The sequence below is a fragment of the Coregonus lavaretus genome, assembly GCF_964263955.1.
Source record: "Coregonus lavaretus genome assembly, chromosome: 11".
Lineage (NCBI taxonomy): Eukaryota > Metazoa > Chordata > Actinopteri > Salmoniformes > Salmonidae > Coregonus > Coregonus lavaretus.
In genome coordinates this window covers 2,714,386-2,731,511 of record NC_139998.1, presented here as the reverse complement: position 1 = coordinate 2,731,511, position 17,126 = coordinate 2,714,386, and the positions used below count along the sequence as shown (strand labels likewise).

The 17,126-nt window shown below is 43.6% G+C and overlaps 1 protein-coding gene across 1 annotated transcript in view; it reads left to right on the top strand.

Annotated features, from left to right (window-relative positions):
- Window positions 1-17,126, top strand: part of LOC311137050 (activating molecule in BECN1-regulated autophagy protein 1B-like) — a 34,898-nt gene extending 17,772 nt beyond the window's left edge. Inside the window, exons 12-18 of the mRNA XM_084171359.1 lie at window positions 225-413; window positions 1,816-1,970; window positions 10,059-10,198; window positions 10,595-10,705; window positions 10,932-11,125; window positions 11,367-11,501; window positions 14,922-17,126. Of these exons, the coding sequence (XP_084027485.1) occupies window positions 225-413; window positions 1,816-1,970; window positions 10,059-10,198; window positions 10,595-10,705; window positions 10,932-11,125; window positions 11,367-11,501; window positions 14,922-15,565 (1,568 nt within the window). The 3' untranslated portion in view covers window positions 15,566-17,126. The remainder of the gene's footprint in view (window positions 1-224; window positions 414-1,815; window positions 1,971-10,058; window positions 10,199-10,594; window positions 10,706-10,931; window positions 11,126-11,366; window positions 11,502-14,921) is intronic.

Sequence of the window (17,126 nt, the reverse complement as noted above, 5' to 3'; positions counted from 1 at the left end):
CCCCATGAGGACAAAGTCTATTTTAAGCTTAGGGGGTTAGGTTTAATGTTAGGGTTACAATTAGGGTAAGGGGTTAGGGTTTGGGTTAAGGTTAGGGTGAGGAAAATGTTGAATGGAAATACATTTTAGGTCCCCACAAGGATAGAATAACAAAGTGTTTGTTCAGAATTAAACTGTAGTACTGAATTATTGTGTGTGCTTGTGTGTATTCCCCACCCCTCCAGCCTCTGTGAATGTGCTGGTGCCAAACTGTAAGATATACAACGACGCCAGCTGTGACATCTCAGCGGACGGGCAGCTCCTGGCCGTGTTCATACCCAGCAGCCAGCGGGGCTTCCCTGACGAGGGCATCCTGGCCGTGTACTCCCTGGCCCCGCACAACCTGGGGGAGATGCTCTACACCAAGAGATTTGGTAAGTCATGTCACGTGGTCCTCTGTAGCTCAATTGGTAGAGCATGGCGCTTGCAACGCCAGGATAGTGGGTTTCGAATCCCGGTTGGTTCCCAGTGGGATCAATTCACCTGTACGTAAAGAATGTATGCACGCATGGATAAAAGTCGCTTTGGATAAAAGAGTTTGCTAAAATGCATATTATTACATTTTAGTCATTTAGCAGACGCTCTTATCCAGAGCGACTTACAGTTAGTGCATACATTTTCATACTTTATTACTATATATTATTTAGTAAGTCTTGCCGTCATGGACTTGACCTCCAGGATACAACTATAGCAGTGTTTCCCAAACCTCTCCTCAAATACCCCCAGCCAATCCACTTATTTTAGGTATTCCAGTGATGGCAGACCTGATTCAATTGTTCAACTAATCACCTCATTAGTTGAATCAGGTGTGCTAGTTCTGGAATACATCAAATGCGTGGAACGGCTGGGGGTGCTTGAGGAGAGGTTTGCGACACTGAACTAGAGAATCTATACTGAACAAAAATATAAACGCAATGTGCAACAATTTCAATGATTTTACTGAGTTACAGTTCGTATAAGGAAATAAGTCAATTTAAATAAATAAATTAGGCCCTAATCTATGGATTTCACATGACTGGGAGGGGCACAGCCATGGGTGGCCCACCAACTTGGGAGCACAGGCCCACCCACTTGGGAGCCAGGCCCAGCCAATCAGAATTAGTTTTTCCCCACTAAAGGGCTTAATTAAAGACAGAAATAGTCCTCAGTTTCATCAGCTGTCCGGGTGGCTGGTCTCAGACAATCCCGCAGGTGAAGAAGCCGGCTGTGGAGGTCCTGGGCTGGCGTGGTTACACGTGGTCAACGGTTGTGAGGCCGGTTCGACATACTGCCAAATTCTCTAAAACGACATTGGAGGCGGCTTATGGTGGACATTCCTGCAGTCAGCATGCCAATTGCAAGCTCCCTCAAAACTTGAGACATCTGTGGCATTGTGTTGTGTGACAAAACTGCACATTTTAGAGTGGCCTTTTATTGTCCCCAGCACAAGGTGCACCTGTGTAATGATCATGCTGTTTAATCAGCTTCTTGATATGACACACCTGTAAGGTGGATGGATTATCGTGGCAAAGGAGAAATGCTCACTACCAGGGACGTAAACAAATTTGTGCACAAAATGTTAGAGAAATATGCTTTTTGTGCATATGGAACATTTCTGGGATCTTTTATTTCAGCTCATGAAACATGGGACGTTTATATTTTTGTTCAGTATAAAACATTGAATCTAGTAAATTAGTGCACTAAAGAGCATATTGTTAGTGAACCTAAACTATACTACAATATTAACCGAGAAGAATCTTGCCTAACCTTGTCAGTTTTGTCTTCCTTCTCCCACAGGTCCCAATGCCATCTCGGTGAGCCTGTCTCCCATGGGCTGCTACGTGATGGTGGGCCTGGCCTCCCGCAGGATCCTGCTACATCCCTCCACTGACCACATGGTGGCGCAAGTGTTCCGGCTGCAGCAGCCCCACGGCGGAGAGACCTCCATCAGGGTGAGAAAGACAGACATAGCCTCTTGATGCAGGGAAAGACCAGGGTTGTGTTCATTAGGCACCAAACGGAAGAAAAAGGACTGAAACATGGATGGACTACCCGGACTTGTCCAATAAGAAACTCTCCTTTTTGTTTCTTTTGCATGCCATAGTGAACATGACCCTGGTTACATGTTGCTGTTAACCTATGTCAGTAGTGTGTGGCTGTGGTGGTCAACAATGAGGGAGAACATAGTATGATAATTGATACTACCAGCTCTGTAGAGACTGGGGTTAAAACCTGTAAAAGTCTAAGCTGTTGGGGGGGGGGTTAAGAGGCATACCATGGATAATTTGGCTATTTGATTTGGAATTTTAGGACCCCTTTAGGTATCCAAGAAAAATATTAAAAAAACTAATTTGATAAAATATTGATTTTAGCCTTTACTACTATAGCCTATAGAAACGCATTGAATAACACATTCATAAATGGCAAAAAAGACAGTAAAAAAATACATCATAAAGAATAAGGTTTGGAAGTGTCCTATATCTAGGAGATGTAAGAAGGCTCAGACGATCCCACAGGTGAAGAAGCCGGATGTGGAGGTACTGTGCTGGCGTGGTTACACGTGGTCTGCGGTTACACGTGGTCTGCGGTTATGAGGCCGGTTGGACATACTGCCAAATTCACTAAAACTACGTTGGCTTATGGTAGAGAAATTAATATTAAAACAACTCTGGTGGAGATTCCTGCTGTCAGCATGCCAATTGCACGCTCCCTCAAAACTTGAGACATCTGTGGCATTGTGTTGTGACAAAACTGCACATTTTAGAGTGGCCTTTTATTGTCGCCAGCACAAGGTGCACCTGTGTAATGATCAGCTGTTTAATCAGCTTTTTGATATGCTGCAGCTGTCAGGTGGATGGATTATCTTGGCAAAGGGGAAATGCTCACTAACAGGGATGTAAACAAATTTATGCACAACTTTTTTGAGATAAGCTTTTCAAATCAAACGTATTTCATACACGTATTAGCAGATGTTATTGCGGGGGTAGCGAAATGCTTGTGTTTCTAGCTCTGACAGTGAAGTAATATCTAACAAGTAATATCTAACAATTTCACAACATATACCTAATACACATATACCTAATACAATTCTAAGTAAAGCAGTTTTTGTGCGTATGGACATTTTCTGGGATCTTCACTTTACATGTTGCGTTTATATTTTTGTTCAGTGTAGAATCATTTACTTATTTACCTAGTTGGCTTGTTGTGTATTCTGTGCAAGATAAACATTCCTTTCGAGGCGCATTCAAGTTGCGAGAGCCATAGGAGGGAAACATGTATTCTGACAAGCAGTCAATGCACAACAATTCTTAATGCAATCGCGGGAAAACACTTTTGAAAGCAGCTTTGGCAATTGTATTTTGAAAGCAGTTTTGGCCATGAGGGGGACACCATGTTTATTTCTCTACTCCTTCATGTGGCATCGTTTTACAGATGCAGTTTTACAACCGGAGTTTCAAGCATGGTTTAGGCACAGCTGCGCAAAATAGCTCTTAAAGGGTCAATGTCGTCTTAAAAGGGCAATGACATACTTTTTAATAGAAACAAAAATATATAATTAAGAATTATTTATATATTCATATTTATAATAAAATAATAATTACAATTAGGATGTTGTGTCCAATGGGGTAAATGCAGATAGACAAACCCCATTGTTCAGCCTATGTAACTTTTTATAGCCACTATGCTGCATCAGTTGTGCTTCAGGTGATAATGCTTATTGCTAATTTGGAATTGGTCCAAACACTAAGACAGTCGTGAAGATGGCGCGACAAAGCCTTTTCCCGCATCAGGAGACTGAAAAGATTTGGCATGGGTCCCCAGATCCTCAGAAAGTTATACAGCTGCACCATCAAGAGCATCCTGACCGGTTGCATCACCGCCTGGTATGGCAACTGCTCATCATCCGACCATAAGGCGCTACAGAGGGTAGTGCGTACGGCCCAGTACATCACTGGGGCCAAGCTTCCTGCCATCCAGGACCTACAGTGCATTCGGAAAGTATTCAGACCCCTTGACTTTTTCCACATTTTGTTACGTTACAGCCTTATTCTAAAATGGATTGAAAAAATAAAAAATCTGCAGGAATCTACACACAATACCCCATAATGACAAAGGGAAAACAGTTTGGTAGAATTTGTTTCAAATTTATTAAAAACATAAATACCTTATCTACATAAGTATCCAGACCCTTTGCTATGAGACACGAAATTGAGTGCAGGTGCATCCTGTTTCCATTGATCATCCTTGAGATGTTTCTAAAACTTGATTGGAGTCCACCTGTGGTAAATTCAATTGATTGGACATGATTTTGAAAGGCACACACCAGTATATATAAGGTCCCACAGTTGATAGTGCATGTTAGAGCAAAAACCAAACCAATGAGGTTGAAGGAATTGTCCGTAGAGCTCCGAGACAGGATTGTGTTGAGGCACAGATCTGGGGAAGGGCACCAACAAATGTCTGCAGCATTGAAGGTCCCCAAGAACACAGCTGGCCTCCATCATTCTTAAATGGAAGAAGTTTGGAACCACCAATACTCTTCCTAGAGCTGGCCGCCCGGCCAAACTGAGCAATCGGGGGAGAAGGGCCTTGGTCAGGGAGGTGACCAAGAACCCGATGGTAACTCTGATAGTCACTTTACCCCTACCTACATGTACAAATTACCTCAACTAGCCTGTAGCCCCGCACATTGACTCGGTACCTGTACCCCCTGAATATAGCCTTGTTATTTTATTGTGTTAATTAAAATTTTGTTTTTAACTTTATTTTATTTAGTAAATATTTTCTTTAAAATAATCCCGGGAAGGATCCCAGACCCCTTAAGCAAAGGGACTGGCATTGGTCAAACTCGCAGTTTAATACATGTACAAAAGGATCCTCTTTCCCTAAAAGCATGGGTGGCCATAACTTTCTTACATGAAAGGGGAGGTTAACTTGTTCCCAGACAATCAATCTGAGATCGACTTAAGTTTCAGTCATGGGATTTTTTTTGCTTTAACCCCTGTGTAGAGACTTGAAGCACAACTACATAGCTTTAACCCATACTTGAAGGGTTCCCTTTAATGTGCATTTTATGTTTGATATAGATCCCGACTGATATATCGGTTCACTGATATTATTGGCCGATATTGACCTTCAAATGCTATATCTGTATCGGCCGATAATTTCTCCGATATTCAATAAATAGGATGAAAAGGGGAATCTCATGCTTATCTAAACACGTGTGGCCATCGTCATGGTGTGTCATTAATTTCACAATGTAAAAAATCAACATATGAAGCATATTTCTTGGACAATTGCTGTTTTGGATGGCAATTTAGGGTTAAAGCTTATTTCCTGCAAATCTACTCATTCTTGTATCCAAGAAAGCAAAGGTAACTGAACTAAATGACTATCGCCCTGTAGCACTCACCTCTGTCATCATGAAGTGCTTTGAGAGACTAGTCAAGGATCATATCACCTCTACCTTACCTGTCACCCTAGACCCACTTCAATTTGCTTACGGCCCCAATAGTTCCACAGACGATGCAATCGCCATCACACTGCACACTGCCCTATCCCATCTGGATAAGAGGAATATCTATGTAAGAATGCTGTTCATTGACTATAGCTCAGCATTCAACATCATAGTACCCTCCAAGCTCATCATCAAGCTCGAGGCTCTGGGTCTGAACCCCGCCCTGTGCAACTGGGTCCTGGACTTCCTGACGGGCCGCCCCCAGGTGGTGAAGGTAGGAAACAACATCTCCACTTCGCTAATCCTCAACACTGGGGCCCCACAAGGGTGCATGCTCAGCCCCCTCCTGTACTCCCTGTTCACCCATGACTGCGTGGCCAAGCACACCTCCAACTCAATCATCAAGTTTGCAGATGACACAACAGTAGTAGGCTTGATTACCAACAATGACGAGACCGCCTACAGGGAGGAGGTGAGGGCTTGGGAGTGTGGTGCCAGGAAAAAAACCTCTCACTCAACGTCAACAAAACAAAGGAGATGATCGTGGACTTTTGGAAATAGCAGAGTGTGCAACCCCCTATCCACATCGACGGGACCGCAGTGGAGAAGGTGGAAAGCTTCAAGTTTCTTGGCGTACACATCACCGACAAACTGAAATGGTCCACCCACGCAGACAGTGTGGTGAAGAAGGCTCAACAGAGCCTCTTCAATCTCAGGAGGCTGAAGAAATTCGGCTTGGCACCTAAAACCCTCACAAACTTTTACAGATGCACAATTGAGAGCATCCTGTCGGGCTGTATCACCACCTGGTACGGTGTTTTGTGTGTATTAGGTATATTAGGTATATGTTGTGAAATTGTTAGATATTACTTGTTAGATACAGTGGGGGAAAAAAGTATTTAGTCAGCCACCAATTGTGCAAGTTCTCCCACTTAAAATGATGAGAGAGGCCTGTAATTTTCATCATAGGTACACATCAACTATGACAGACAAATTGAGAAAAACATTTCCAGAAAATCACATTGTAGGATTTTTAATGAATTTATTTGCAAATTATGGTGGAAAATAAGTATTTGGTCACCTACAAACAAGCAAGATTTCTGGCTCTCACAGACCTGTAACTTCTTCTTTAAGAGGCTCCTCTGTCCTCCACTCGTTACCTGTATTAATGGCACCTGTTTGAACTTGTTATCAGTATAAAAGACACCTGTCCACAACCTCAAACAGTCACACTCCAAACTCCACTATGGCCAAGACCAAAGAGCTGTCAAAGGACACCAGAAACAAAATTGTAGACCTGCACCAGGCTGGGAAGACTGAATCTGCAATAGGTAAGCAGCTTGGTTTGAAGAAATCAACTGTGGGAGCAATTATTAGGAAATGGAAGACATACAAGACCACTGATAATCTCCCTCGATCTGGGGCTCCACGCAAGATCTCACCCCGTGGGGTCAAAATGATCACAAGAACGGTGAGCAAAAATCCCAGAACCACACGGGGGGACCTAGTGAATGACCTGCAGAGAGCTGGGACCAAAGTAACAAAGCCTACCATCAGTAACACACTACGCCGCCAGGGACTCAAATCCTGCAGTGCCAGACATGTCCCCCTGCTTAAGCCAGTACATGTCCAGGCCCGTCTGAAGTTTGCTAGAGTGCATTTGGATGATCCAGAAGAGGACTGGGAGAATGTCATATGGTCAGATGAAACCAAAATACCAGGCCAAAATACCAGCAACAGTGTGTGATAACCTTGTGAAGACTTACAGAAAACGTTTGACCTGTGTCATTGCCAACAAAGGGTATATAACAAAGTATTGAGAAACTTTTGTTATTGACCAAATACTTATTTTCCAACATAATTTGCAAATAAATTCATTAAAAATCCTACAATGTGATTTTCTGGATTTTTTTCTTCTCATTTTGTCTGTCATAGTTGACGTGTACCTATGATGAAAATTACAGGCCTCTCTCATCTTTTTAAGTGGGAGAACTTGCACAATTGGTGGCTGACTAAATACTTTTTTTCCCCACTGTATTACTGCACTGTTGAAGCTAGAAGCACAAGCATTTCGCTACACCCGCTATAACATCTGCTAAACACGTGTATGTGACAAATACAATTTGATTTGATTTGTGCAGAGCAAATTTTGCAGTTTCAAAACACATTTTCTTCCAATTCTATACATTTTGCCATGTCTCATGTGTATTCATGTGATATTTGACCAACTCAAACATTAAACAATCTATGGGATAAAAAACCTAGCTAAAAAACGTTAGCTGACATGGGCTAGTTGATCTGGACATTTCTGACACGTTACAGTGCATTCAGAAAGTATTCAGACCCCTTGACCTTTTCCACATTTTGTTACGTTACAGTCTTATTCTAAAATGGATTAAATAAAACATTTTCCTCATCAATCTACACACAATACCCCACAATGACAAAGCAAAAACAGGTTTTTAGACATTTTTGCAAATGTATTAAAAACAAAAAACAGATGCCTTATTTATATAAGTATTCAGACCCTTTGCTATGAGACTCGAAATAGAGCTCAGGTGCAGGCAGGTAAAAGGCAGATGACAGCCCGCTTGGAGTTTGATAAAAGGCACCTAAAGGACTCTTAGACCATGAGAAACAAGAATCTCTGGTCTGATGAAACCAATAATGAACTCTTTGGCCTGAAAGCCAAACGTCATATCTGGAGGGAACCTGGCACTATCCCTACGGTGAAGCATGGTGGTGGCAGCATCATGCTATGGGGATGTTTTTCAGCGGCAGGGACTGGGAGACTAGTCAGGATCGAGGGAAAGATGAACGAAGCATAGTACAGAGAGATCCTTGATGAAAACCTACTCCAGAGCGCTCAGGACCTCAGACTGGGACCAAGGTTCACCTTCCAACAGGACAACAACCCTAAGCACACAGCCAAGCCAATGCAGGAGTGGCTTCGGCACAAGTCTCTGAATGTCCTTGAGTGGCCCAGCCAGAGTGGCCCAGCCAGAGCCCGGACTTGAACCCGATCTAACATCTCTGGAGAGACCGTGTAGCGGCGCTCCCCATCCAATCTGACAGAGCTTGAGAGGATCAGCAGAGGATGGGAGAAACTCCCCAAATACAGGTGTGCCAAGCTTGTAGTGTCATACCCAAGAAGACTTGAGGCTGTAATTGCTGTCAAAGGTGCTTCAACAAAGTACTGAGTAAAGGGTCTGAATACTTATGTAATTGTGATATTTCCAGTTTTCTTTTTTTTTATACATTTGCAGGTCTATTGAATCCATTTTAGAATAAGGCTGTAATGTAACAAAATGTGGAAAAAGTCAAGGGGCATGAATACTTTACGAATGCACTGTATAAATAAATATCTCTCTAAGGTATGCAATGACTGACATGACAAGAGGGAAACTGATGATGCACTACCCAATTTCGAAATTGCACCTTTTGGATTCTACTATTACAACGTTCAGTAAGTTGAAAGCTGGACTGAGTTAGTTTTTTTTGGGGGGGGGTGGGGCGGCGCCCCCTCTGCTGACTGGGCACGCCCCACAGTTTGGGGACCACTGGTGTAGAGAATCATTGTACCATCTAAACCGCTGTGAAATATATTTTCCATTACCAAAAATATTGTATTTTCAGCTGTTTGAAGCTGGTGTACAAAATCGAAAGTAAAAGACGCCAAAACGAAACTTAAAATCAGGAAGAGTAGGAATAGCACACATAGAACAGATCTACCACTTCTTAGACTTGCTTTCAATGAGAATGACAGATCTATAACTCACATTTCTATGTGAATTTGGTCAGTCGCCCAAAAAGTTACATATTGCAGCTTTAAGTACCCATTATTTCCCATAGAACTGCCTCAAACCGAATCCGACCAATAACAATCATATTCCACCTATTCACTAGTGATGGCGTAAAACATCTATACAGTAAAGTTGCATATCAGGATATTATTTATATGTATCGTTTTGACAATATCGCAATATTATTTTTGCTCTAGTTGGCTGTACCTGCACCAAAAGTATTTTTACTTCATATCTTGTTCTCCATCTTCTTTTTAAATATGGAGCCATTTTTGTTTTTTCATGGCTCTCTCTTGTCCCTCTGCAGCAGACATATGGTGAGAAATATGTTTAGACCATGGAATCGCAATACAATCACAGTATTGAATCGCAATACATATAGAATTGTGAGAATCGCAAAAATATGAAATCAGCACCTAAGTATTGTGATAATATCATATCATGAGGTCGATCCTTGGCAATTCCCAGCCCTACTATTCACTGTAGCAGCACCATAAAACTACTGATAAGTTCTTCAATGGCTTTTAAATTACTGTCTGTCTGGCCATTACAGACATTATAAAGCCATTAAATTCTTCGAAAACAACATGAAAATGTTAGATCAGTTGGAACATAGACAGTAGATAGACATATTATATTTTCTTATTTTTCACATTTCTCCAATGGCGCCGTGCTTTCCAGTAAGACATCATCTGTTCTTGATTTACCATTACTTGTACACTTGTTGATGTTTGCAATTGTTGATGTTTGTTTGTTTGGGTTCTCTATTTGTTCCTTAGATGGTGTTCAATGTGGTGTACCCCATGGCTCCGGACCAGCGGCGGCACGTCAGCATCAATTCAGCCAGATGGCTTCCAGACCCGGGGATGGGCTTGGCCTACGGCACCAACAAAGGGGACTTGGTCATCTGCAGGCCCGTGTGAGTAGTGCTCCTGTTTGTCCATTGCAATGCGTATACCTGATAGACTGGGCCCTATCGGGACAGTGCATGGGTGACTTTTTGTTTGCTTTGTTGTCATCAATATACACTTTGTGTGCGAATGTGTATTCCCGGTATCTTGAGTTCAGTGCAGTCCTTACCACCACCTCCAATGCTGGCGGTCATTTGGATTCATTTTGGCCTCTGATTTTATTATTCTAATAGCCAGTATAAACAGGAAGCGTCTGGATTGGAGAGGGTCAATTATTGGTCTGTAATGAGGTCATTGTCTGTGATGATTACATGAAGGAATCTCTCCTCAGTGGAGAGATCTGATAATGACGACATCGTCGGTGCCAATGATAAATGATGTCGTGCTGTCTGTCTGTTCTCCAGGTTGTACCGGAGTGACGGAGAGAGCCCGGCCGAAGCGAGCGCCGAGCCCATATTCACAGTCAGTAACAGCGGTGGTGGAACCAACAGGACCCGCGGTACAGATCGACCAGGGTGAGCAGTTGACACCTCTTTCTCTTACATGTCCTCTCTGGCCTGCTCGCTGTGTGCACTGAACTGTGTAAAATTACAGAAACTTTCCCAGGTTTTCCAGAAATCCTCCAACTTTAAAAACGTGGGATTTTGGGGACGTTTCTGGAATTTGCAACTCTAAACTGTGTAATGAGTATCCATCCATAATATCATATCAATCTTCTCTGTGGTGTTTGTCCACTCCAAGGGTCTCCAGTCGCACCAGCTGGAGACTTGACAGGGACATGGGTCTGATGAATGCCATTGGCCTCCAGCCCCGACAGCCCGCCCCCTCGGTGACCTCACAGGGCACTCAGACGGCCATCGTGCAGCTGCAGAACGCTGAGACGCAGACAGAGATGGACCTCTCCGGGCCCAGCACCTCCCACGCTGCTGCTTATGGTAGGAGGAGACTTCTCATTGTTTCCCTGTGCGAAAATAAAACACTGAGATCCAATCAGACCCATGCTCAAGGACACATTGCCTTTAAATTAAGAGTCAGCAGTACAAGTATTTTTTTGTGTTTTACACAGATGTTAACCTTCAACAAATTTCTGACTTACTGTGCAGTTTAGTGTTGCAATTTAGTTTTGTTGAGGAAATGTTAATGTATCAATGATTTCTCTCTCACTACTAATCTCAGTAGAAGCCCGTCAAGAGGTCCCGTCCACAAGCCGTGAGACCCAGGGAGGCCTGGAGCAGCCACAAACCAGTCGGACCGAGGACAGTGGCATGGGGGACGCTTCAACAGAAGCCGGCACCTCCACAGCCAACACCGGTAATCCTCCCAGTCCCAGCTACTACTCTCCCTAAAGACCCCTGTTATTGTACATTCTACATGGTTTTATAGCAGTCTTTCCCTTCGTTTTATCAAAATTCAATTGAAGGGTAGGAGAAACACTTTTACAGTGGGTATCATAAGGATTCACCCCCCTTGAATTTCTGTTACATTTACAAAGTGTGATTAAAATGGATTTGTCATTTTTTGTCATCAGTCTACACAAAATACTCTGTAATGTCAAGGTGGAAGAAAAGGTATATTTTCTTTTAAAGATTTACAGTACATTCGGAAAGTATTCAGACCCCTTGACTTTTTCCACAGCCTTATTGTAAAATTGATTGAATTGTTTTTTTCCCCTCATCAATCTGCACGCAATACCTCATAATGACAAAGCAAAAACTAGTTTTTAGACATTTTTGCAAATCTATTAAAAATAAAAAACGGAAATATCACGTTTACATAAGTATTCAGACCCTTTGGCAGCGATTACAGCCTCAAGTCTTCTTGGGTATGATGCTACAAGCTTGGCACACCTATATTTGGGGAGTTTCTCCCATTCTTCTCTGCAGATCCTCTCAAGGGTTGTTGTCCTGTTGGAAGGTGAACCTTCACCCTAGTCTGAGGTCCTGAGCGCTCTGGAGCAGGTTTTAATCAAGGATCTCTCTGTACTATGCTCCGTTCATCTTTCCCTCGATCCTGACTAGTCTCCCAGTCCCTGCCGCTGAGAAACATCCCCATAGCATGATGCTGCCACCACCATGCTTCACAATAGGGATGGTGCCAGGTTCCCTCCAGATATGACGTTTGGCTTTCAGGCCAAAGAGTTCATTATTGGTTTCATCAGACCAGAGAATCTTGTTTCTCATGGTCTAAGAGTCCTTCAGGTGCCTTTTATCAAACTCCAAGCGGGCTGTCATGTGCCTTTTACCTGCCTGCACCTGAACTCTATTTCGAGTCTCATAGCAAAGGGTCTGAATACTTATATAAATAAGGTATCTTTTTTTGTTTTTAATACATTTGCAAAAATGTCTAAAAACCTGTTTTTGCTTTGTCATTATGGGGTATTGTGTGTAGATTGATGAGGAAAATGTTTTATTTAATCCATTTTAGAATAAGACTGTAACGTAACAAAATGTGGAAAAGGTCAAGGGGTCTGAATACTTTCTGAATGCACTGTAACGTGTCAGAAATGTCCAGATGTACATTTGCATTACATTTGTGTCATTTAGCAGACACTCTTATCCAGAGCGACTTACAGTTAGTGAGTGCATACATTTTTAAACTAGCCCATGTCAGCTAACGTTTTTTAGATTGGTTTTTTTAGCCCATAGATTGTTTAATGTTTGAGTTGGTCAAATATCACATGAATACACATTAGACATTGCAAAATGTATAGAATTGGAAGAAAATGTGTTTTAAAACTGCAAAATTTGCTCGGCACAAATGAAATTGTATTTGTCACATACACGTGTTTAGCAGATGTTATAGCTGGTGTAGCGAAATGCTTGTGCTTCTAGCTCCGACAGTGCAGTAATATCTAACAAGTAATATTTAACAATTTCACAACATATACCTAATACACACAAAACTAGTAAGGAATGGAATTTAAGAAAATATACATATATGGACAAGCAATGACAGCGTGGCATGGACTAAGATATAGTAGAATATTATAGAATAGAATGCAGTATATACATATGAGATGAGTAGTGCAAGATATGTAAACATTATTAAAGTGACTGTAAACATTATTAAAGTGACTAGTGTTCCATTTCTTAAAGTGGCCAGTGATTTCAATAGGCAGCAGCAGCCTCTAATGCAGGGTTCTTCAATTCCGGTCCTGGAGGGCCGAAACACTTCTGTTTTTTATTTCTACCTGGTAGTTAATTGCACTCACCTGGTGTCCCAGGTCTGAATTAGCCCCTGATTAGAAGGAGAGGATGAAAAACAGAGGTGTCTCGGCCCTCCAGGACCGGAATTGAAGAACCCTGCTCTAATGTGTTAGTGATGGCTATTTAACAGTCTGAAGGCCTTGAGATAGAAGCTGTTTTTCATTCTCTCGGTCCCAGCTTTGATGTACCTGTACTGACCTCGCCTTCTGGATGATAGCGGGGTGAACAGGCAGTGGCTCGGGTGGTTGATGTCCTTGATTATCTTTTTGGCCTTCCTGTGACATCGGGTGCTGTATGTGTCTTAGAGGGCGGGCAGTTTGCCCCCGATAATGCATTCAGCAGACCGCACCACCCTCTGGAGAACCCTGCGGTTTCATCAGACCTGAGAATCTTGTTTCTCATGGTCTGTACTTTAGGTGCCTTTTGGCAAACTCCAAGCAGGCTGTCATGTGCCTTTTACTGAGGAGTGGCTTCCATCTGGCCACTCTACCATAAAGGCCTGATTGGTGGAGTGCTGTAGAGATGGTTGTCCTTCTTAAAGGCAATGCTACCAAATACTAATTGAGTGTATGTAAACTTCTGACCCACTGGGAATGTGATGAAAGAAATAAAAGCTGAAATAAATCATTCTCTCTACTATTATTCTGACATTTCACATTCTTAAAATAAAGTGGTGATCCTAACTGACCTAAAACAGAGAATTCTTACTAGGATTAAATGTCAGTAATTGTGAAAAAGCTGAGTTTAAATGTATTTGGCTAAGGTGTATGTAAACTTCCGACTTCAACTGTAGATGTTGTATGTATGGGGGACAGAGGAAGGGGTAGTCATAAAAAAATCATGTCAACCCCTATTATTTCACACAGTGAGTCTGCAACTTATTATGTGATTTGTTAAGCCACATTTTACTACTGAACTAATTTAGGCTTGCCTAATCAATTTTCTATTAATTTGTAAAAATGTGTCGAATTTTCTTTTGATTATTATGTCTAGATCATGATTTTAAAAAATAAAAATTATAATGAAATATATTTCAATCCCACTTTGAAAAAAATACCAAGGGGGGTGAATACTTATTATATGCACTGTATATAGTCATTATGACAGCAAATGGTAAAATGGTCAGAAAGGGGTGGTTCAACTGTCTGTTTTGCAGAGGAGGGAATCAGTGAAAGGTATATCCTCCATTGTATGAGTAGAAGGCTGGACTGGGTTTCGTTTCGCTAAAAGGACCAGTCATTTATGACCTGCAGCAGCAGGCAGAATCAAATCTCTCCCCTCTCTCAGGGAGTAATTTCCTATGGTCCCCGATGGTTTCCTCATAACCATCCTCCTCTAGCAGCCAGCTGTACTGAACACTGGGGTTTCCAGGAACAGACTGACATATTAACTTTCCCCCTGGGGCCAACTTTCTCCCTGGCATTACATTGTTTTGCAAGTCACCACTGAAAAAAACAATCAGCAGCTTGAAAGAGTTCATTATCATCGCTCATATCTTCTCTCCTTCCCTCCCTCCTCTATCCAGGCGAGGCCCCAGAGTATGCCCCGGGAGAGGACGCCCTGGCGCGGATCCGCCGGCTCATCGCAGAGGGCGGCATGACGGCGGTGGTCCAGCGGGAGCAGAGCACCACCATGGCCTCCATGGGCGGCTTCGGCAACAACATTATCGTCAGCCATCGCATCCACCGCGGCTCCCAGACCTGGGCCGGCGCCGCAGCCAGGCGGCCCAGCAGCAGTGACCCCAACCTGGCCGTCCCCAGCCCCTCTACAGCCTCCCTTTCCACCGCCACCGCCTGCCCCCTCACCATTACCCAGCCACAGCCCTCCCAGACCCAGACCCTGCGTCTCAGCCTGGAGCACCCCTCCGCTCCCACAGAGCCTCGCCCAGGCCCGGTGTGGGGGCCGCCCTTTCTCTCCCAACCACAACCCCCCAGCCTAGCCTCAGGTACGGGGGCTGGGCTCTCAGTGGCCATGGACATCGACAATGTGTTTGAAGTAGCCAGCCGAATGGACAATTCTGAGCCAGGCCCCTCTTCCTCCCTGCTCTTCTCCTCTTCCTCCTCCTCCTCTCGCAGCTCCTACCCTCCCAGCAGTGGCACAAACGGCAACGATAACAATAGCAGCAGCAGCAGCAGAGATGGTTACCGAGGCGACCCTTACAGCAGGTAGAGTCCTGTGAGGCTTGACCATTATTGCCCAAGAGAGGGAGAGAATTCCCCAGAGCAGACAGTGGGTGACTGATGCTAGTGACGATGCTTTGGGCCGAGAGACGGTGTATCAGGAACCCTAAGGGGACTCCGTGTGGCCCTGTCTAGCAGGTGCGCTTCTCCTCAAAGCCTTATCTCACAAATAATGGTTTCTCAGACTCTGCGTGGTCTCCAGCCCTGAACAGAAGGGACATAAGCTCCCCCCCCCCATCAGTTTCAGTGGCATTTTGACCCCCTCTGTATTGGTGTGCACTTACATTTGCACTTAAAATGGACCTTAGCTGTATGATCATTCCATGTCAGAAAGGGCTTTTACTTGAATTGTGAGTTTTTTTCAGTCCTTCTCTTCGCATAGGCGTGACCGATAGACAAGGTTCCTCCATTCAAAGTGCCATGTAAGGGTAATTGTAAAGAACAACAAAAAAAAAGGTGTTTCTTCAGTGCAGCGTTCTGGTGCCATGTGATTGAATTTGACATGAAATAGTGTGCGTTTGCTATATTTTGAAGCCTCTTTTTTTGTATTTGTAATGTGATGATAATGCTTGGCGGGAAAATAATGCTATCGTTGTATGAGTCATGATATGATGCGTGTGGCATGACTAAAGCCATGCCTTTTCAAGAGAGAATCTGCAGCTGCCCGTTTTCATTATAGATTGACTATGTCAGAGGTCCCCCCAAAAGGATCATGGTCATATTACCCATGAGTCCCCAAGTGTACAGAGCATCTGATTTGAAGTTACAAGACTAAGCCCCCTATTGCTTCAAGTTCAAGCAGGATACAGTGAACGTATACAAAATGGTGGATGTAATGTTACAATGTCTAATCGATCATTTCTGACTGTATTGATACTGTGCTATTGTTCTACTGCATGTTTTCAATAATGCTGCATCGTTTTCCGACGAAAAAAGGGAACGCCATCGGCACAAAAGTCTTGCGAAGTATGGACAAATCGGCATTGGGGGAGGAGGGGAAACAAAGAAACTAACTTGCACACCTGTTTGGGGAAGAGTTAGACAGCTCTCTAGACAGGCTTGTGTCATGCTAAGAGGCAGCACCGCCATTCCTCTCCTGTTGCACTACAGTGACTGGGTTTGGTGCCAAGAGGCGTGCGGTGAGGCCTGGGTCAGGATTTGTTTACCATCTGGTCACCCACTCCACAAACCTCCAAACGTGCGATGGTGACCCAGACCAGACCCAGAGCCCCCTGTCGCCTGCACTCACCACTGGTGCTCCAGGGACATCGTGAGAGCCGAGACGTTACCACTAGGATTCAATGAAACAAAGCTGACTGTTGACTTGAATTACGCCCAGTGACCCTTCCCACAAAGACTCTGAGGAGGAGCGAGCAGGGGGCTAGCTGGATTGGCTCAGCTGTAGCTGTCTGTCAACAGGGAGAGGGTCTTCACTGAGCTTCTTCTTCAAAACCCAGCACCAACACACCCAGCGCTTAAGAAGCACTGAAGTGGAGCTGTTATGTGTGTGTATGCTTGTCTCTGTGAGTGTGTATGCGTGTGCATTTGTA